Source organism: Alexandromys fortis, unplaced genomic scaffold, assembly GCF_014885135.2.
Source record: "Alexandromys fortis isolate MF-2015 unplaced genomic scaffold, M_Fortis_MF-2015_v1.1 scaffold_433, whole genome shotgun sequence".
Classification (NCBI taxonomy): Eukaryota; Metazoa; Chordata; class Mammalia; order Rodentia; family Cricetidae; genus Alexandromys; species Alexandromys fortis.
The window spans coordinates 29,929-52,324 of NW_026068300.1; the positions used below are offsets into that span (position 1 = coordinate 29,929).

A 22,396-nucleotide genomic window follows, 5' to 3' on the forward strand; every position below is an offset into this window, starting at 1 on the left:
TGTCTGTGTTGAGCTCCATTAACTAGACCAGGTACAACTATGGCAGTAAGTCTAGAGCAGTGAGCACCAACAAACTTCCCTAGTATAGTTGACTCAAATACTTCCTCTGTTATCATTTTTCTGGTGTACATGCGATTTTGAAGAATGGGGTCAGCACATGTTGCATGAGAGTCATTTCCTGGGTAAATGTAAAATACATACGCAACTAACCACCCAAATGGGGACTAACAACAGGAACAAATATGGATGCCACTGAAACTCATGTTGTTAAACCAATGAGTTTAATTACAGGTATATGGAGGAATGTTGCAAAATATTTTAATACACTGTGCAAAGATGTGTTATCGTAATTGGTTTAATAAGAAGTTAAATGGCTTATAGCGAGGCAAGAATAGGTGGAACTTCCGGAAAAGAAAAGAACTGGAGATGATGCTAACAAGACTCAGAACAACTTAGAGATACAGAATGAAAGGGGGAAAAAGCCACATGGTAGCATGTAGACTAAAAATATGGGATAATTTAAGATATAAGAGCTTGTTAGGAAAAAAACCTAAGGTATAGGCAGAGGTTCCAAAAGTAGTAAGTCTCTGTGTCATTATTTGTGAGCTTGCAGCTCAAAGAAAAATGTGGCTACTGAGGAGCCATTTATAAGGACAAAGGGACTTAAAGGTAATTACCAGCATGAAACTTCAACATAGATTATGAACACTAGACACCAGGAACACACTGCCATCTGCAGATGTACCCACAGGTTAAAGGGTGCCCTATCTTCCTGGCTCAATTCGTTTAAGCCTTATCTAAGGAGCATGATTGGTGTTTCGGGAGTTAAACAAAGTAAACCCTGTCAAATTCTGGAACTTCTTGAAGCTATTGAGTGGTTTATTTCCTGTCTTAATCAGCTTCCTTTCAGGAAAGAATGCTTTACTATACAGGAAATACCCACATAACAGCATATTACTCAGGCTTCTTCATTTTGTATTCATTATGAAATATTTGAAGTTAAAGTATGTTATGAAGAATTTTTTCCACACTGTCACATTTTCAGAATTTCTCTTCAATATTAACTTTTTGATATTTACTAAGAGTTGAACATTGCTTAAAGGCTTTCACAAGTTTCTCGTGTTCACAATGATTCTCTAGTGAAGCCCCTCTAGTAGTCCCTAAGGATATAGCTTGGAAAAAGCACATGCCACATTACTTACTTTGGCAACTTTTCTCAACAGTATGTATATTTTATGTTGATGTTTTATTAGACGTGAGTGTCAAATAAAGTCTTTGCCCCATGCAACACATCTGAAAGGTTTCTTACCTCTATGAATTTTCTGAGATATGAGTCAGTAGTAAAGGATTTCTCACATTCACTACATTTGTAAGGTTTCTCTTCTGTATGAACTATTTGATGTACTCTAAGATATGATCCACTGGTAAAATATTTGTCACATTTATTGCATTTGTAAGGTTTCTCTCCTGTATGAATTCACTGATGGGTTTGAAGTCGTCATTTCCATATAAAGCATTTGCCACATTCATTACAATTGTAGGTTTCTCTCCTGTATGAATTCTTTGGTGTTCTCTAAGTTTGAATTTCAGGCTAAAGCATTTGCCACACTCATTGCATTGATAAGGTTTCTCCCGAGTATGGATTTTCTGATGTTTCTTTAGAAGTTGTTTCTTGACAAAGGATAGGCCACATTCACTACATTTGTAAGGTTTCTCACCTCTATGAATTTTCTGATGCAATCTAAGATATGAGCTAGTGGTAAAGGATTTCTGACATTCACCACATTTGTAAGGTTTTTCTCCTGTATGAAATTTCCTATGTATTCTCAGATAGGACCCACTGGCAAATGACTTGTCACACTCACTGCATTTGTAAGGTTTCTCACCTGTATGAGTTCTCTGATGCAACTGAAGAGATGAACAACTGGTAAAGGATTTCTTACACTCACTGCATTTGTAAGGATTCTCTTCTGCATGAATTTTCTTATGGCTTTTAAGATCCGAATCAACTGAAAAGCATTTCTCACACTCACTACATTTATAAGGCTTCTCTCCTGTATGAACTGTCAGGTGTCGTCTTAGCTGTTGTTTCTGGATAAAGCCTTTGCCACATTCACTACATTTGTAGGGTCTCTCACCTGTATGAATGTTCTGATGCAATTGAAGAGATGAACTACTGCTAAAGGATTTTTCACATTCACTACATTTATAAGGCCTATTTCCTGTATGGTTTGTCTGATGTCTCCTAAGTTGGTGCTTCTGAATAAAGGACTTGTCACATTCACTGCATTTGTAAGGTTTCTCACCCGTATGGATTCTCTTATGCAGTCGAAGAGATGAATTACTACTAAAGAATTTCTTACATTCACAGCATTCGTAAGGATTCTCTTCTGCATGAATTTTCTGATGGCTTCTAAGATCTGAAGCAACTGAAAAGGATTTCTCACATTCACTACATTTATAAGGCTTCTCTCCTGTATGAATTGTCAGGTGTCTTCTTAGCTGTTGTTTCTGGATAAAACCTTTTCCACATTCATTACATTTGTAAGGTCTTTCACCAGTATGGAATTTCTGATGCTGTCGAAGAGATGAACTACTACTAAAGCACTTCTTACACTCACTGCATTTGTAAGGATTCTCTTCTGCATGAATTTTCTGATGGTTTCTAAGATCTGAAGCAACTGAGAAGGATTTCTCACACTCACTACATTTATAAGGCTTCTCTCCTGTATGAACTGTCAGGTGTCTTCTTAGCTGTTGTTTCTGGATAAAGCCTTTGCCACATTCACTACATTTGTAGGGTCTCTCACCTTTATGGATGTTCTGATGCAATTTAAGATATGAACTACTGGTAAAGAATTTGTCACATTCACTACATTTATAAGGTTTCTCACCTGTATGGATGTTCTGATGCAATCGAAGAGATGAACTACTAGTAAAGCATTTGCCACATTCAACACATTTGTATGGTTTCACACCTGTATGAATGTTCTGATGCAATCTAAGGTATGAAGTACGGGCAAAGGCTTTCCCACACTCAGTGCATTTATAAGGCCTCTCTCCAGTATGAATTGTCAGATGTCTCCTAAGATGGTCTTTCTGGGAAAAGGATTTGTCACATTCACTACATTTGTAATTCTTCTCCCCTGTATGAAGTTTCTGATGAGTTTTTAGATGTGTCTGCTGGGTAAAGCATTTGCCACATTCCCTACATTTGTAAGGTTTCTCTCCAGTATGAATTCTTTGATGTGCTTTAAGTTTAGCTTTCTGAATAAATGCTTTATCACACTCAGTACATTTGTAAGGTTTTTCTCTTGTGTGAATCCTCTGATTTGTTTTAACACCTGAGGCAGTGGAAAGGGATTTGTCACATTCATTAAATCTATCATGTTTCTCTCCGCTATGGTTTCTATCATAGTATTCAAGGTGTGACAATGTGTAAAAATTACTACACTGCTTGCATTCATGAGACTTATCTCCTCCATGAATTTTCTGATGCTTTTCAAGATCTGAGCAGCAAATGAAGCAATTATCATAATCAGTAAATTTGTAAGTTTCCTCTCCAGTGTGGATTCTGTAATATCTTTTAAACTCTGATGAATTATAAAAGCACTTACTATTTTCTATACAATTGTAGGGTTTGTCTCCATAATGGATGTTGTTATGTACTTTGAGTTGTGGTAAATGCAGAAAGATATTGCTATATTCTGTACATTTATAAGGTTTCTCCTCTGTATGAGAACCTTGATATCTACTGAGAATTGAGTATGTCTTGAAACATTTCTGGCATTGCTGTGGTTCCTTTCCACTGTGGATTTCTTTCAGTATGAGATTATGATTAGAGTCAAAAGAGTTATCATTCTAGGTATTTTTTTGTTCTTCCTTTCCAGAATAGATTTGTTGATTTTGACTGATGTTGGAACAGAAATTTAAACAGCTTCCACAGTCCTCACAGTTGGAGGGTTCTTCTTCTGTGTTCTCACTTCTTTGCCTATGCACGTGACTATGGACATTATGCTTTGAGCAAAGGTGAAGGTCCTTATATTCAACACATATGTGATGGCTATCTGGAAAATTAACACAATTAAGAATTAGAGCAATTGATTCATGAGTAACAGATTCAATAACTAAAATTATCTAAGAAAGGTAAACTAAAAATTCTTAAAAATAGAGTTTCAAGCAAATGTCTTCTGCATTTAACTATCATTATATGGAAGCTCAGAAGAACCTCCACTCAAACCACAAGGAAGGCTAATAACCTTTTCACTCTTTTCTAAACTTTCTACAAGGTTTGTAAACTTTGTAGAAAAGAATGAGCAATAATGAACTCTGAGAAGGATCACATAAGATCCCTATGTTCTTGTGTATGTTTCTGAGACACAGTCACATCATGTGCCTTCTTTGGTTAGGAACTCACTTTGTAACCCAGGCTAGAATGAAACTCACCTCTTGTTTCTTCCTCCCTATTGCTATGATTAAAACCATGTTAAGATTAAATATAGAGACCACATCTCAAACAACAAATAAATAAACAAACAAAAACAACAAGTTCACCCCCAAAAATCTTTCTTTAATTTAAAATCTCTCTTTTTAAGGGATCTAAGTGGGATGCATGGATTTCCTTGGGAAGGGGAAATAGAATGGATACTGAGAGTGGAATGGTGGTGGTGGGAATGCAAACAGGAGAGATCAGTTTGGAGGGAAGAACACAAGGAAGAGAATACAGGAAGAGAAAACTGGAATTGTAGGACACTGGCATGTGTGATGTCTATGTGTAAATCTAGTACAGTAGTAGCTCTCAGGATTGTATGAGGGTGACCCCAGAGAGAACTCCTAGAAACAGAGGATTCAGAGTTTGAATTAGCCATCCTCTGTAACCAGGTAAGGCTTAAAATGATGGGACTGGGACACCAGATCAGACACAAAACCTTCCACTTACAATCTATCCCACCTGTAAGATGTGCTGGGGTAATGGAGGAACAGAATTTGTGGGCGGGGCCAACCGATGACTGGTCAAATTTGAGGCCCTCACCATGAAGGGAAGCCCATGCCCAATACTGCCTTGATAACCAGTAACCTGAGGCTAGATAGTCAAAAGACCTATGATAGAAAAAATTCAAATTAATTATTTCTAATGATATTCTTATACAGTCATACATTGGCACCTAGTCCAATTGTCATCAAAGTGGCTACCAGCAGCATCTGACAGGAGCAGATGCAGAACCCATAGCTAAACATTACAGAGTTCAAATTGGAGATCTCCATTAGGTCTGTCCCCCTGGAGCTCAGCGAACTCCAAGGAATAAGAGCAAGAAGTGAGGGAGTCAGAAAGGTTGAGGACACCAGGAAAACACAGCCTACAGACATCAACTAGGAGGGCTGACCACCTGTCAGAGACTGAAAGGGCAATCATGGAGACTGCATGGGTCTGTTCTAGGTCCTCTACATATATGTTACAGTTGTTAGCTTGGTGTTTTTCTGGGACTCCTACTAGTGTGAGTGGGGGCACCTCTGACTCTTTTGACTGCTTTCCTCCTACTGGACCCTTTAGGGACCGTCTCATCTTACTTGGTTGACTCATCCAATCTTAATATGAGGAACTGTGTCTAGCCTTACTTTCTTTGTATATTTATTTTTGTTTTCAAGACAAAGTTTCTCTGTGTAGCACTGGCTATCCTGAAACTCATTCTGTAGACCAGGCTGGCCTTGAGCTCTGAAATCTGCCAGCCTCTGCCTCCCAAGTGCTGGGATTAAAGGGGTATGAACTAATGTCCTGCTATGTATAATCTTATTGCATCTAGTTATACTGTGTTGAGATCTCTGGAAGGCTTGCTCCTTTATGAAAAGAAGTGGAAAATGACTGGAGCTGAGGGAGAAGGGAGATTGGAGGAGATGGGAGGAAAAAAAAAGGAAGGGAAAGTGGGACTGGGATGTATTAAAAAGAAACAAATAAAATTCTCCTGTTTTTAAAACTCAGAAATAGGAGAAGAGTTTAATTCAATAGTAAATACAAAAATTACACAGTAACTGTAATATCTGTCCTTGCCGTAAATATTCAATTGTCTTTGAACTTTGAGGTTTTCGTTAAAAACAAGGAAGAGGGCTGGAGAGAATCAGCAGTCTCACATTCGTTACTCTTCCAGAGAACATAGAAAATGTAAAGGACTATATTGATAACCAGTATTTCCCTTATTTCTAATAGTCTCTAGACAGTTCAGGGAGTTTACATATATACAAGTAGGTAAATACACATGATAACCCAGAATTCTACAAGAAGAGCATTTTTACCTATAAAGACTAGATTGCTGTAATTCTCCAACATCACATCCACATACAAAGCCCTCTGAGCAGAGTCCAGGCATTCCCACTCCTCATGGGAGAAGTCCACAGCCACATCCTGAAATGTCAACAGACCCTGTAATGGATAATTAATTAAACATTTACCATGAACTGCTGGACAAAATGCTTTCCTAGGTAAAAGACAACTAAAAAGTTAGAGATATTTTGTGATATAGGTGAGTTATGGATATTAGTCAAACACCAGTTTTCTAAATGTGCTCCAGAGATGACTCAGAAGTTAAGAGCCCCGGCTGCTCTCCCAGAGGACCATAATTTGACTCCCAGTACCCAGACGGCAGCTTTCTAGTTCCATAATATCCAATGTTCTATACTAAATATAGGCAGGAGACACAGGCAGCATTCACACATTTATTCAGCCAAATATACAAAAATGAAAGTTAATTTTAATAAAAGATACTTTCTATAATACTCATACTCTATATTATATTTCATATCTCTGTAAAAATAGGATAGCATAATAGTACCGCAACCAGCAAATTTGTAAGTAATATAAGAAGATACACACTTAAGGTCTAGATGCAAAAATGTACCTTTACAAATGCTATCTTGAAATCAAAGATGTTCACACAGTCATATCTCACAAGGAAAAGTTAGGATGAGCAAAAATGCTTCTAAATTCTACAACTCTCAATCTTGCTCAAATATGGATGCTGTCTCTTTCCAGTTAGGCCTCATATGACTCTATTCTAGATTCTCAGTTCAGATCCTGAGCCCTAGTTATAAAGTTGCACGCTTTCTAGAACAAAGAGGTAGAATATGGAATGCAAAATTCATGGATGAATTAAGTTAGAGATTTTTCTTTAAATAGTAAAGAGTATGACATCAGATGTATACATCTAACATTCCAAACAACTCATAGAATCAACTGTTCTGAAGTTTTTTATAAAAATATTTGCAGTCATGAAACAGATAAATCTGCCATAGACAATGTTAATATTATCCAAATATTTCTAAAAGCAGACATACCCAATACAGATAATAACAATTTCAGAAATTCAATGAGGTTTTATTATAGGATGAGAAAAATATTTACAAATAAACATTGTATGTGACAATCCATTCAGATGAAATAAAAGGTTTTATGTGTTTGAAATGAATGTATTATGTGTGTGAGAATTATTCTAATTATCTATTGGTTTTGACTATATTACTGCTCATGAGATTGGCACACTTGACAATTTCTTTTTTAAAAAATATTTATTTGTTTATTTATTTATTTATTTATTTATTTATTTATTTATTTATTATGTATACAATATTCTGTCTGTGTATGCCTGCAGGCCAGAACAGGCCACCAGACCTCATTACAGATAGTTGTGAGCCACCATGTGGTTGCTGGGAATTGAACTCAGGACCTTTGGAAAAGCAGGCAATGCTCTTAACCTCTGAGCCATCTCTCCATCCCCACACTTGACAAAACAATCTTCAAATTTCAACTCTATTCTTTTCTTCAGTGTTTAAACTCAATTGTCTAACAGGATTCTGGGTTGCATAGATAAGAATCATTTATGATTCCTCCTTCATTTTTCCAAAAATAGAAGACACAGGGATATAAACTGGTTCTATATTGAGTGTGTACCACAAATGTAAATCTGGGGGGCTGGAAAGATGGCTCAGAAATAAAGGGCTTTTGCTGTTTTTGCAGAGAAATTTTACTTCATTCTATCTACACACAGGGTATCTCAATACAGTACCTGACTCTAGTACCAAGTGTTAGGGGTCCACAGGCATCATGCAGGAAAACATGCAGATAAATACTCACATACTTAAATTAAAATATTTTTAAAGAATGAGAAGAAAACGTGTCCACTGCATCAATTTTTCAAAGTCTCTACATACTTAATATACTTATACTATAGCTCCAGGGAAAGAAAAAAACTTAGGATTGGGGGAACAAACCTTCTTCCTCCAAAAGAAGAGAGTGAAGTCAGTACAAGGGACATTCATTAACATATAAAAATTGATGGCATATACACAGTACCAAGTCAATGTTCTTTAGAAAATTCTTACTGATATGTTGAACATGTTACAATATAGAGGTAGAGACAGTAGTGCTTATATCCTGTCTGAAAATTAAAATAAAAGTCAAAATTACTATTTTGTGTACTGAGAACACTGCACATTTTTTATCAAGAGAATGAAATGAACAGGATCTCTCTTGAAATGAAAAGATGTCAGGTGTCAACACCCATCATCGTGTGACATCAAATGTGAAAGAAAATCCAGTATATTGAAATTTGCATCTCCTCATAAAACATCAGTTTTTATGGCAAGAATACGACACACATTCCTTCCACTATCTGTGCTTTATGAGGCGCTGAAATATTTAGTACTTCATGACAGAGTGTCTAAGTCTACATTTCCATAAATTGCTCAGTGATGTCAGTCAAAGTTTCTTGTACTTGCATGGCTATTTTCATAAACCTGGATTTAGAAAACTGATCTATGCTGAACATGAAACCTTCCTTCCTCACTAATATATAAGGACACAAGTTCATCCTGTATAGGAAATGGTCCTCAACATAATTTTTTGATCATCAATTACAATAGGATCTCTTTCAGTATTATAGGTCTTAAACCTTAAAAATAATATGTCCTCATTGAAATAACCAAGGGAGGCTACAATGGGATAAAAATATGATACAGAGCTGAAAGATTTAAGGACTTAATCTTGACAATCAGAAAAGAAAATGAAAAAAAAAAAAAGAACACTAGAAAATAAACACTTTAGATAATTTAGTGACTTGGATAGGAATGGCCCCATAGGCTCAAAGATTTGAATGCTTTGTCACCAGGGAGCGGAACTATTAGGAGGTGTGGCTTTGTTGGAGTAGGTGTGGCCTTGTTAGAGGTTTTTAGAAGCTCAAGTCAAGTCCTTCCTTCTACCTACTGATCAAATGTAGAACTCTTGGCTTCTTCTCCAGCACCATGTTAGCCTTCACGATATCATGCTTGCTGCCATGACAATAAAGGTCTAAACCTCTGAACCTATAAACCAGCCCTAAATTAAATGTTTTTCTTTATAAGAGATGCTGTGGTCATGGTGTCTCCTCACAGTAAGACAGATAACAATATAATACAATATAATAGGAAAAGAAATAAAGGCTCACATAATTTCAATAATGAAAACAATTTTCAAAGAAATGCAGATATAACACTGACCTGGGGTAGATTTATAGGACAATCATCCATTCTTTCTGTTGGTCTTCTCTCAGTTTCTGTCTCTGGAACAAACACCAGAACTTTTCTTGACATTTCACATCACATTATCAAAAATACAAAGCTAAAATTAACACAATGTTACACATGACGCCAAAACAGGTAAGAATACCAAACCCCCAAAAGATACTAAAGGATGTCACAACATTCCTACAGAGAGGGGAACATGGAAGGATATACTTTGAGTGTATCATTGCACCCAGAAACATGGGCTCTTAAAATTCACGGAGGGAAATTCACTTGAAGAAAGTTTGAAATAACACAGATTATGCACTCAAGAAGCACTGCAGTTGATAATTAGAGCCAAAGTATACACGGAAAACTCAGAGGGAAACTATCAAGGACAACACAGGAAATAAGACATTTAACATAGAGAATAGATAGAGAAGAGCTAAAGAGTAACTACCATGTCCAAAACACAAACACTAATAGTAAATCACTATTTCAATCTGGAGGAAAAATACTGATGACACCTGGTGATGAAATGGACCAATCCTACGCTGATCCCTCATGATTTGCAGGAACTGCTCTATTTGTTTCCCTCATTGAAATAACAGGCAGCTGCAAATTTCTTATGACCAAATTTAAACAATAGTTGAAAACAAATCCATGTAAATGAAAAACCAAACTCTCTCAGAACCAACCACAGATATATTTATCAATTACACTAAAGAATGACCACTAAATGAATCTAGAATATTCATGCTTTCATCAACAAAATAAGACAATAAAATGAAAATCAGCTTGTCACTCTAAAATCTACACTATGAAGCACAATTAATAAAAAGTCAGAGAGAGAGAGAGATTGGGATTCAACCTGAAGGTCCGCAAAGCAAAGCAGCCAGACACTGGCTCTTACCTCAACCTCAGTCCAAAAGAGCACTCCTGCCTCCAGGAACATCAGAATGAGACTGTCTGAGAGCTGTTTCTTCCCATTTTATAATGCTCTCTAGTTCTGGGATTAAAGGCGTGCACCACTGGGATTAAAGGCATGCACTGCCCAGTTTCTAAGGCAACTAGTGTGGCTACTGGGATTAAAGGTACATTATCACTGTCTGGCTGGAAGACTGACCAGTGTGGCTGTCTTACTTCCCTGATCCCCAAGCAAGCTTTATTTATTAAAATACAATTGAAATGACACTACAATAATATGACAGAATAGGTGAGAAATTGTCAGTTTTGACAAAGGAAATAAAAATATTTCATTAGTTTTACTCATCTTACTCAGAAGAAATCAGAGGACACATGAATGGAGAATTCATATTTTTAAACTAACAAAAGGGGAAGAACCTGAGAGCAATAATAGAAACAGTATGTGTCCTCCCTATAGGTGGTTCCATGAGAACATAAGTAGAATTCACAACAGCAACATGAAATTGGACAGCAATATAGTGATGATGGTGAAATGCAACATGAGAAAGAACTTCCAGTGAATAACATCACATAGGGTCAGCTCTCCACAGAGAAGAATATGCATGAGCTTTAGGGACCTGAGGCTCAGCTGCAAACCTTGTGATTTATTTCTCAATGCATTCACAGATTAACCACATGAAAGAGGCTGTAGGCTGTGGCTTACGCCACGATTAACACTCAGGCCTTAATCCAAGTTTCCTGATGCAGATGCTGACTCCTTTTGGGCCATCATGAACCATTTAGAGAAGAAATGTGTCCTCTTTCTACAGCACATCTTACTGATAGGTGCGCAGATTTCAGAGCATTGGAATCCCATAGTAGAAATTAATGATACAGACTCAAAGAAGAATACAAGGAGTCAACGCAGACTTACTGCAGTTAAAAAATAAAAGCAAAAAAAAAATTAAAAAAAAACACATATACAAAACATTTTTATACATTTTCTGAATAGGAAAATGAATCCCACATGTAATAAAATCTAAAATGAGACATTGCAATGTATGTCAATAATGCCAGTGTTACCTTATGGAGTGTTATGGAGCGTCATACACAAATAAATCAGAATAGAAAAAGGATGTGTTCTTTAGAAACAAGGAAAGAAACCAGCCTTCTGTATCATGAAACAAGAACAGTATTAAGCCAATGTTGGGCTTGATGAAGTCGGTGTTTCCTTTAACAGTGTCTGTGGATTGAACAAATTCAGCACAGAATCTTCTAATTCCTATAGAAAAAAACTCTACTAACCCTCCACAGAGAATACTGCAAGAAACGTAAAGAAAAGGAATGCAACAAAGTCATCACACAAAGCTGCTTTATTTTGATACACAAAGCAAGCAGACAACAACAAAAAATATGAGCATAGGAAAAAAAATTCAGACCACTTTCCAAGACATTATTGTCTCTGATAAATGTGGAAATGGAATGCAAGGATTTCATGCAAGAAATGCAACAGCCACAAACCAATCCATTCAAGGAACAAAATACACAGATTCAGTGAGAGAGGATACATGATCATGTCAATAGATCAATGGAAGATCTGTGGGAAAATGTGACATTTATTCAGTATAAAACTAAAGAATATGAGGAGAAAAGTAACAGCTCAGCATAAAGAATACAAAAGAAAAAACCTAAACCTGACATTACGCAGAACGAGGACAGATACCATCATTCTGCTCTAATCATAAAAAGGAACAAAGATGTCCACTCCCTCCACACTAACTCAACAGAGTGCATCCAAGTTCACCCAGAGCAAGGAAAGAAAATTTTCAATGCTTAAAATGAAGACACTGAGAAAGGCAAGTTGTCCCAAGTTACAAGAAATGTAATTCTGAAATTCCATATCTTTCATGTTCCAAGAGAAACCTCAGATCTGAAAACAGTCTCAGGAAGCCATATAAAATCCACAAACAGCATTGCTTTTTCTATATTCCAATAGAAGATGCTGAGAAATCAGCAAACAACTTATAGTGTCTAAAGATGTCTTGAAATCCTGGTGTAGCATTCAAACCACTAAATGCACTCTGCAGATTGCTAGGAGAGATGATCAGAGTCCACAGACAATGAATGACACTGTGTACTGCAAAGTCAACTTCCCAAGCATATTATGCCATTAGTATAATACAGCCAAGACTATTTTGTAGGTAACAGAAAGCTTTCTGGTGTGATCTAAGGGCAGTTTTACAATGGAAATATACAGATTGTTATGAAAACTGGCCAAAAGACAATGAATGGAAAGGTTACAGGCCCTAGGAGAGAATCTACGCCTGACATTTTGCAGGTTCTGCTCACACCACAGCCTGGTGCTGCTTTCAGACTCAGCCAAGGAACGCCATTTGAAACAGAAAATATTTATTCAGATACTGATGAATGCATATCCAGAGATGGAAAAACCCATATTACCACATCCAAATCTCAGGAACCATTACAAGTGGTGTGGAGGATGGGGGGTGGCGCACACCTTTAATCCCAGCACTTGGGAGGCAGAGGCAGGTGGATCTTACTGAGTTTGAGGCCAACCTGGTCTACAAAACGAGTCCCAGGACAGTCAGGGTTGTTACATGGAGAAACCCTGTCTCGAACGACACCCCCCCCACACACACACACACAAAGTCTGGAGGATGGGGTGTGAACTGGTACTGTCATATGACGTGGCAGTTGGAATTTTGAACACATGGAGAGCCAGGCTACCTGTGTAAAACCTCACCCAAAACGTACATGAAATAAAAGGGGTAAGAATGTGAAGGAAATGTGGATAACCATGGATAGGATAAAGAATAATAGGGTAATGGTGCAAGTTCTTGGGGTGAGAGTTGGGAGAAAAAGGGGAGAGCCAGGTACAAAGGCTGTTTAAAATTCAAGTGAGAAAAAACGGAGTTAGAAAGCATTGATGATTCTAAATTCCAGGATCATTGTAATAGCCACAATCTGTAGCACAAATAATAAAAAGCCAGAGACAGATATTGGGGTTCAAGATGAAGATCAGAAAAACAAAGCAGCCAAGTCACTAGAGAGCTCTTATCCCTACCAAGTCTCAGACAAAAAAAAAGGGGTGATCCTGCAACGCTCCCCAACAACCTCAGACTCCACATACTCTAGTGACTTCCTCTCTCCACCCACTCTTGTCGCCACCTCCCTAGTGCTGGGATTAAAGATGTGAGCTATTACTGCCTGGCCTCTAGAGGATTAGTTTTACCCTCTTCAGGCAAGCTTACTTACTAAAACACAAATGAACGATCACTATAAGAATCACAAAAACAAGCAAGCAAACAAACAACAAGAAAAAAGATACCACAAACTCTCTACCAGGATATTTTTCTGTATTAGTCTAACAACCATAATATCAATGAAAACATCAGGAAAAGCGCCAGTTGATATCAAAAATTTACCAACAACAGTAAGATAAGTACAACAGAATTCTGAGAGCCAGGAATGATTATGATGTTGTTGTGAATTTACAATATTTAACATTCCATGCATGGGGGATTCATGGCCAGCATCAGGATGGTAAAGAAATGTGGGCATGGCAGTGCATGAATTTTGAAGATACAAAATCAGGACATTTTCACTTGGTGCTTCACTTAGTGACCTTTACCTGTGACATTCAGCTTGAGTACTACTGTCACCTCTCTCGGAAAGAACATAAAAAAAAAAAAAATCCCTGCTCAAGTCACAGATGCTGTGCTTCAAATTCACCAATGTTTAATATGGAAGGAGAATGTGTCCCATGATTTAATTCTGTCCATGACCTCAACTTTATAACTACATTTTTCTACTTCACAGAGAAGCCATAGTGGGGTACAATAAAAAACAAATGATTTTTACATTCTTCTAACATGAAGTTCCCTGTCCAGGGCTTCAACTTAAAAACCTGTGAGCTGCTATTTCCTCAAACACAGACATGCCTCTAAACAGATATATTTTTGCACCTCAGTGACTTCTATTCAAAGGGTGCTGAGCATGTGACTCAAGCAATAAATGGGATGGGCAAGAATATCAGAGATCTTAGACACCTATAGGTCACCAGCACTTGTTTGAGCACGAACTGTATACAGTACACAAATCTCAAGCCGGTTATGTCTGGTGTTCAGAAAGAAGAGCCAGCACAGTAGGGGCTGGAGAGATGGCTCATAGGTTAACAGCACTGGCTAGTCTTGCCGAGGTGCTGAGTTTGACTCCCAGCACCCACATGGTGGATCACAACCATTTGTAATGAAATCTGGTGCCCTCTTCTGGACTGCAGACATACACACAGGAGGAACACTGCATACAAAATAAATAAATAAATAAATAAATAAATAAATAAATAAATAAATAAATTTTGAATGAAATAGAATCTGGTGAAACCAATTGAATGCCCTGTTGCTACAGTCACTTGAGCCCTTCCCTACTCCTTCCTCAGTCCCGCTAACATTTCTGGATCCTTTGCTACTGTCTCTTCTCCACATCTGGGGCTCTTTGTTCTGATTCCCAGGTGAGCAGAACTGACTGACAATATGAGACTGCACAGGAGAAAGAGATTCTTCAGAAAACACCCGGAACTTTTCATGAACAAAAATAATTGATGACAGATTCAACGCAATGCCCAGCAAAATTCTTCAAAGACGTCGAAAGAACAGTACTCAACTTCATATGGAGAAGCAAAAAAAACAAACAAACAAACAAACAAAAAAAAACCGAAGATAGCCTAACAATCCTGAACAATAAAAGAACTTCTGGAGGCATCACAATCCCTGACTTCAAACTCTACTACAGGGCTACAGTACTGAAAACAGCCTGGTATTAGTATAAGAACAGAGAGGAGGACAAATGGAACCGAATAGAAGACCCGGATATTAATCCACACATCTTCGAACACCTAATTTTTGACAAAAAAGCAAAAAATATCAAATGGGAAAAAGAAAGCCTATTTAACGAGTGGTGTTGGCATAACTGGATAGTAACATGTAGAAGAATGAAAATAGACCCATATCTATCACCATGCACAAAACTCAAGTCCAAATGGATCGAAGACCTCAACATAAAGCCAGCCACACTGAAACTCATAGAAGAGAAAGTGGGGGGCTGGAGAGATGGCTCAGTGGCTAAGAGCATTGTCTGCTCTTCCAAAGGACCTGAGTTCAATTCCTGGCAACCACATGGTGGCTCACAACCATCTGTAAAGAGGTCTCGTGCCCTCTTCTGACCTGCAGACACACACACAGACAGAATATTGTATACATAATAAATAAATAAATAAATATTTTTTTAAAAAAGAAGAGAAAGTGGGAAGTACACTTGAACGCATTGAAACAGGGGATGACTTCCTAAATATAACCCCAACAGCACNAACAGAGAACTCTCAACAGAGGAATCTAAAATGGCTGAGAGACACTTAAGGAAATATTCAACATTCTTAGTCATCAGAGAAATGCAAATCAAAACAACTCTGAGATTCCATCTTACACCTGTAAGAATGGCCAAAATAAAAAACACTGATGACAACTTATGCTGGAGAGAGTGTGTGGAAAAGGGAACACTTCTGCACTGTTGGTGGGAATGCAAGCTGGTACAACCCCTTTGGATGTCAGTGTGGTGATTTCTCAGAAATTAGGAAACAACCTTCCTCAAGACCCAGTAATATCACTTCTGTGTATATATCCAAAGGATGCTCAATTGTGCCACAAGGACATGTGCTCAACTATGTTCATAACAACTTTGTCTGTCATAGCCAGAACCTGGAAACAACCTAAATGTCCCTTGACAGAAGAATGAATAAGAAAAATGTGGTATATTTACATAATGGTGTACTACATAGCAGAAAAAAATAATGACAGCTTGAATTTTGCAGGAAAATGGATGGAGCTAGAAAACATTATTTTAAATAAGGTAAACCAGGCACAGAAAGACAATTATCACATGTATTTTTAAATCACAGGTGATTTTTAAACACAAAGCAAAGAAAGCCATCCCACAAACCATAATCCCAGAGAACTTAGACAACGATGAGGACATTAAGAGAGACTTACATCTATCTAATCTACATGGGAAATAGAAAGTAGAAAAAGACAAGATCTCCTGATTAAGTTGGGAGCATGGGGACCTTGGGGGAGGGTTGGAAGGGGGAGGGGAGAGGCAGGGAGAGGAGCAGAGAAAAATGTAGAGCTCAATAAATATCAATAAAAAATAATTGATGTGTAACACATGCCAAAGGAAGAGAAATTCTCTCTGTTTCTCTCACACGCACAGACATACACCCGCACGCACGCACACACACACATACACGTCTCTCTTTCTCTGAGCATTTCACTTTACTCTCTGAGGTGTGAGACTCATTCACACACAGTTCACACACATGCAGCGTAGTCTGCCCAGCAAGGGAGACTGCAAGAAAAAAAAAATCTCAGCTAAAAGCCCTGTGAACAGGGTCCAGGCACTCCCATTTCTGCAAAAAGCCCACAGTCACACCACTGAATGTCAAGAAACCCCGAAATAAAATACAATAGTTTGGTCACGTGTGCATGGGCAGAGTGCTTTTCTTTAACCTAGGTTACATTTTTTTGTCTGATACAGGTGAGTGATAATAATTATTCAAAAGATGCTTTCTAAAATTTTGTTTCGTAAGTATGCTAACTATAAAACACTGTGGTCTGACATACTCTGACAGCATGCATACTGCCTGGACCATGCACTTGCCTGGATCTAGGATGGAGCATGAGAACACAACATGTGGTGACGCATTTCTGAATGCAGTATTTACATCTAGACGGCATGTACCTCGAAAGAACGATGGGCAGTAAAAACTTTACTCAGCAAATGTTAATGTTTTCAGCCATAACTGGAGCCCTCGATAAAGTGTATTTTCTGATACACTTTCAAATCTGCGCTGGATCCTCATGTGATCAACACCAACAAAGCTCGGTGGGAATGCCAACTCCTCAGGGCGGAAGTCTACTCTCCCGAATAGGCAAATGGTAAAGCGGGAGTTAGAATGCACGGATGAATTTAAATTACAGGAGCTTCGGAATTGTCGCAATAGCAAGGGGAACCTTGTTTGCAAACAGCAGACAATAACACTCTATGAACAAAACTCTGGGGACAGTAAAGGTGGGAAAATCATGATAAAACACCAGTTCATAGGCTCCCAAACGTACAGACAAAGGAAAGATATCCACAACAGAATCCTGAGCAGCCTCAGCCAGCACAACCCTGGCCCCTACCCTACTGGGTCCCAGCCCCGCAGCTCCTCTGACCTGGGAGGTTCCAGGGCCCCGGGCTGCGGTTCCCGTCACGGCACTGCTGACTTTCCCAGGCCGCCCCGCGGCGACCACGACTCCGGGAGTTTTCGGTCCCCGAACACCCAGCAGTGTCTTCCCTACCCAGTTACAGACAACCGTGGTCCCGAGTTCAACACGGAATGGTGGAATTTCCTGTTCTCGAGCCTGGTTCCTTGGTGCAGCTCCTGATGGCCCCGCCCAGCACAAGGCGCTTCCGGTGACGTGCTTCCTCTAAACCCGTCTAAGGCGCGCTATTTTTTGGTTTCTGAAGTACAGGGACTGCTTCTTTTCCCTTAAACTGCTCTGATTGACAGGTGTCCCCGCCCCATCCGGGGCCCGTCCCGCCCACTCCGTCTCAGGCCGCCTTCCACCCAGCTCCAGCTGTCAGGCTGCCCTGGACCCGCTCTGCACAGCCTCCCCTCGTGCTTGCTGCCAGCCTAGAGCAGATCTGGGTCCAGGAGAACTCTGCACCCTGGTATCTGACCTCCAGCCTGGATTCTGAAACCTTCTGATACGAGTTATCCTGTGTCGCGAGCAAGAATGTAGATGCACACAGTATATGCACATAGTACACTAAAATTAGATATTATGTTGAGGGTCTTCACACAAGGTTCACACGCAAGGCTGCTCACCTGTGTGGTGCTTCTTAGCTGAAGGTCAGGCCCAGTCTCTAAAGCGATGGTTCGCATCCTAGGGAAACTTTTTTTTTTTTTTTTTTTTTTGACGCTGGGCATACAAAAATGGACTCTCCAGATGTGCAGAGCAGAGGATTGTTCTTCGTCTCTGTTTAAATACTGTCCAGTGGGAGTCAGGGAGTTTAGGACTGTGTCTGAGTGAGTGATGTCCTTAAGTTGTGGTTTCAGGTGCAGCCTTGGATGTAATGGGGATTCTTATAAGTCTAAAATGCATTTGTTCACTATGCTTATTACATCCTGCCTAACCTCTCAACTTGGAATACCAGCCTCCCGGGTTTAAAAAACACAGCAAAATGCAACAAATACCCTAAATTCTGTCCCATTCGCAAAACAAATTAAAACTAAGATTAAAAAGCATTTGGCGGGCTGGAGAGATTATGAGCATTGCCTGCTATTCCAGAGGTCCTGAGTTCAATTCCCAGCAACCACATGGTGGCTCACAACCATCTGTAATGAAGTCTGGTGCCCTCTTCTGGCCTTCAGTCATATACACAGACAGAATATTGTATGCATAATAAATAAAAAAAGCATTTGGCTCAAATCACAAACCATATCTATGGGCCCTAAGTAGAGCAAGTTAAATGATATTCAATATACAGTACTCAAAAACACTGTGTCATGTTCAAGGTGATCAAAAATGAAAAGTGTGTTTGAAGCAATTCAAATAGGATAGGAACAAAATGATTCATGGACAAGGACACATTAGCAAATAACTGAAGAAAATGAGGACAGTGTACGATATGAAAACTGAGTTCAATAAGCAGTTAGAAACACACACACACAACCCAAACTGAAATGAAACAAGAAATAAAAAATGCAATAAGGTTAATAATAATCCGAAGTGATCAATCCGTTAGTAGACAGAATATCAAGCTTGAAGATGAGGCAGAGGAGATGCATGGCTCACTCAAAGAAAATAATGAAAATAAAATGTTCCATGCAAGTAGGACTAGTTAACGGTAAAAGTGAAGTTCCGTGCGCATGTTATAACTTATTTGCAATATTTTAAATGTTTGAGACAGTAACTCACTTTGGAGAGCTTTACTGGAAGCTGCGTAGTCATTATCAACACTATGCAAATGAAGTGACACTGAAAATCCATCGTTATCCTTTCCTCTCAGACCCCCACTTTTACCAGTCAAATATCCACCACTAACTATTATCAGCTTTGACCTGGGGGAAGACATTTCAGGAACTCGGGTTTAGAAAGGAAATAAGTGTCTCTGAAAGTCGATGATCAGTCAGGCCATTAAAGACAGTCCAGTACTGAAGTCATCCTGTGCTGGGAGATGATGATGTGATGGTTGTGCTAACTCAGAGAAACAAGAGTGTTTTATGGGAAGCATTCTGTGAGTGCTTTTATGGAAAACACAGAAAATTCAATTTGAGAACTCATTGGTGGATGTAGAAACTTGTGGCTAACCAAAATGAAGAAAACAAGCAATATATATGGACACAGCCCTGAACAAGTCAGTTACACCATGCCATCTATGGCTCTGGGAATACTGAGGAAGGTGGGAAGGAGGTAAGAAAAGAAAGATGGGGACATGGCCATGACATGTTACTCTCTAGACTCCATACAGCTGCTGAATCAGTAACCCAGAGCAACTGTACTTACCTTCGCTGGGCTCACTCAAGACCAGCCCTAGTCACAATCAGTCTAGGAAGCAGAGAGGCTCACAGAGCCCCGCCTTTACCTCTCAACTGTGGCTATGGATAAATTTTAGGAGAAGGGGAATCACTGTCTTTAGTTGTGTCTCTTCTGCTGAGCCCACCAGGCTACAGCACACAGCTCCAAACCTACAGTCTCACAAGAGGTCGTGGTTAATCTTGGTGGATCAAAAACAAAAATGAACAAAAATAAACATGAAAGAGAGTTAGGGAATGTGGGAGAAAGTGATGGGGAAAGAGAAGGAGGAAGATAAGAGAAGGATGTGTATGGACCAGGATTGTACGGAGTAAGAGATCAGAGTGAGCACTAAGCAAGGTGTATCATGTGAAATGGGAAAAGGATAATAATAAAAGTTAATTTTTTTTTCATTTTGCCATTTTATCTGGTTTGATATCAGGTACTATAAACTTCATAAAGAATCTAGAAGCCTTGCTTTCATTTTACATCAAGGAATACTTTGAATAACTTCTCTGAAATTCTGACATAATTCTGTAATGAATCAATCTGCTTCTAGGCTTTTCTTTTTAATCAGGATGCATTTATTGCTGTTTCATTTTTGCTACTGCTTCTAAATCTCTTGAATTAATTCATGTTGGTTTAACTGTGGTGTGTGTTATGAATCAGAAGATTTGATAAATTCTTATGGAGTTCTTTATTTTAATTTTTAAAATTGTTTTTATTGAGCTATATATATTTTTTTTCTCAGCTCCCCTCCCTTCCTCACTCCTCCCTTTTTACCCTCTCTCAAGCTTCCAATTTGTGGAGGGCCAAAAAGGCCGAAGGTCAGAGATTTTGGGACTTGTTTTTAGTTCATTCAAGGTTATTGTGCTTCTAACAAAGGTCCCACTTAGTTGTACACCAGAGTTCTGCTCTCCCAAGGGTATTATCAACAGGTGTGACTAGTTGCCAGACCTCCTGCTTCTGAAATAGGGAAGTAGTTGGTTCCCACCTAAAACAACTAAGTTCTAGTTCCCTTTATGGAAATAACTTTGGATTTCACCCAGGGAGTGGTCTACTTACAGAGGTTTTGCTCTAGGGTGTGAGTGTGATAAATGTAGCCCGTGACTTTCAGTTGGTATATTAATGCAGTCTTTTGTCTTACTCATATCTTTTGGGGTCAGGGGTATATTAAACGGCTGGAAATTAAACAAGGGGGAATTTTCAGTACTTACTGAAAAATTTCCTACCAATACTATCCTATATGTTTCTGCATTTTATTATTTTCATTCTTCATATTCTTTACTATATTTCTAAATTCCCATACCTCTACTCTGGAGAAAGGTATTTTTGTCGAGGCTGATCGCTGACACCAATTTACTCAGGAGATCTAGCTTTTTCTACTTCCATGTAGTTTAGATCCATGTATGTTTCTCTTAGGGTTCTCATTGTTGTCTAGGTTCTCTGGGATTGTGAATTATAGGCTGTTTTTTCTTTGCTTTATGTCTAAAAGCCACTTATGAGTGAGTACATATGATATTTGTCTATCTGGGTCTGGGTTACCTCACTCAATATGATATTTTCTAGATTCATCTATTTGCATGCAAATTTCAAGATGTCATTTTTTTTTTCATTGTGTAAATGTACGACATTTTCCTTATCCATTCTTTGGTCGAGGACATTTAGGTTGTTTACAATTTCTAATTATGACAAATAATGCTTCTGTGAACATAGTTGAGTACGTGTCCTTGTGGTATGATTGACCTTCCTTTGGGTATATACCCAAAAATGGTATTTCTGTGTCTTGAGTTAGATTGTTTCCTAATTTACTGAGAAATCTCCTTATTGACATTTAAAGGGGCTGTACTAGTTTGTACTCCCACGAGCAATGGAGAAGAGTTCCCTTTACCCAACATCCTCTCCTGCATAAGTTGTCATCACTGTTTTTAATCTTAGCCATTCTTATAAGTGAAAGATGAAATTTCAGAGTTGTTTTGATTTGCATTTCTCTTATGGCTAAAAATGTTGAGCATTTCTTTAAGGGTCTTTTAGCCATTGTAGATTCATCTGTTGGGAGGTCTCTGTTTAGGTCTGTACCCCATTTTTTATTGGATTATTTGGCCCTTTTCCTTTGAAGCTCTTAATAGTCTTTATTTTATATTTATAGTGTGTTTTCATTATTATGTGGCAAGGGGACTTCTTTTTTTGTTCAGTCTATTTGGTGTTCAGTATGCTTCTTGTATCTTCGTATGTATATCTTTCTTTAGGTTGGAAAAGTTTTCTTCTATGTTGTTGAATATATTTTCTGTGCTTTTGAGTTGGACTTCTCATTTTCCTATCCCTATAAT

At 38.5% G+C, this 22,396-nt stretch overlaps 1 protein-coding gene across 1 annotated transcript; it reads right to left on the bottom strand.

Annotated features, from left to right (window-relative positions):
- Positions 1-262: 262 nt before the first annotated feature.
- On the bottom strand, positions 263-17,952 carry LOC126495005 (zinc finger protein 665-like). Its single transcript, XM_050132628.1, is given in 4 exon segments — positions 263-4,067; positions 6,289-6,415; positions 9,523-9,584; positions 17,721-17,952. Coding segments are annotated over 3 exon segments (2,832 nt in total). The 5' UTR covers positions 9,553-9,584; positions 17,721-17,952; the 3' UTR covers positions 263-1,392.
- Positions 17,953-22,396: the final 4,444 nt, after the last annotated feature.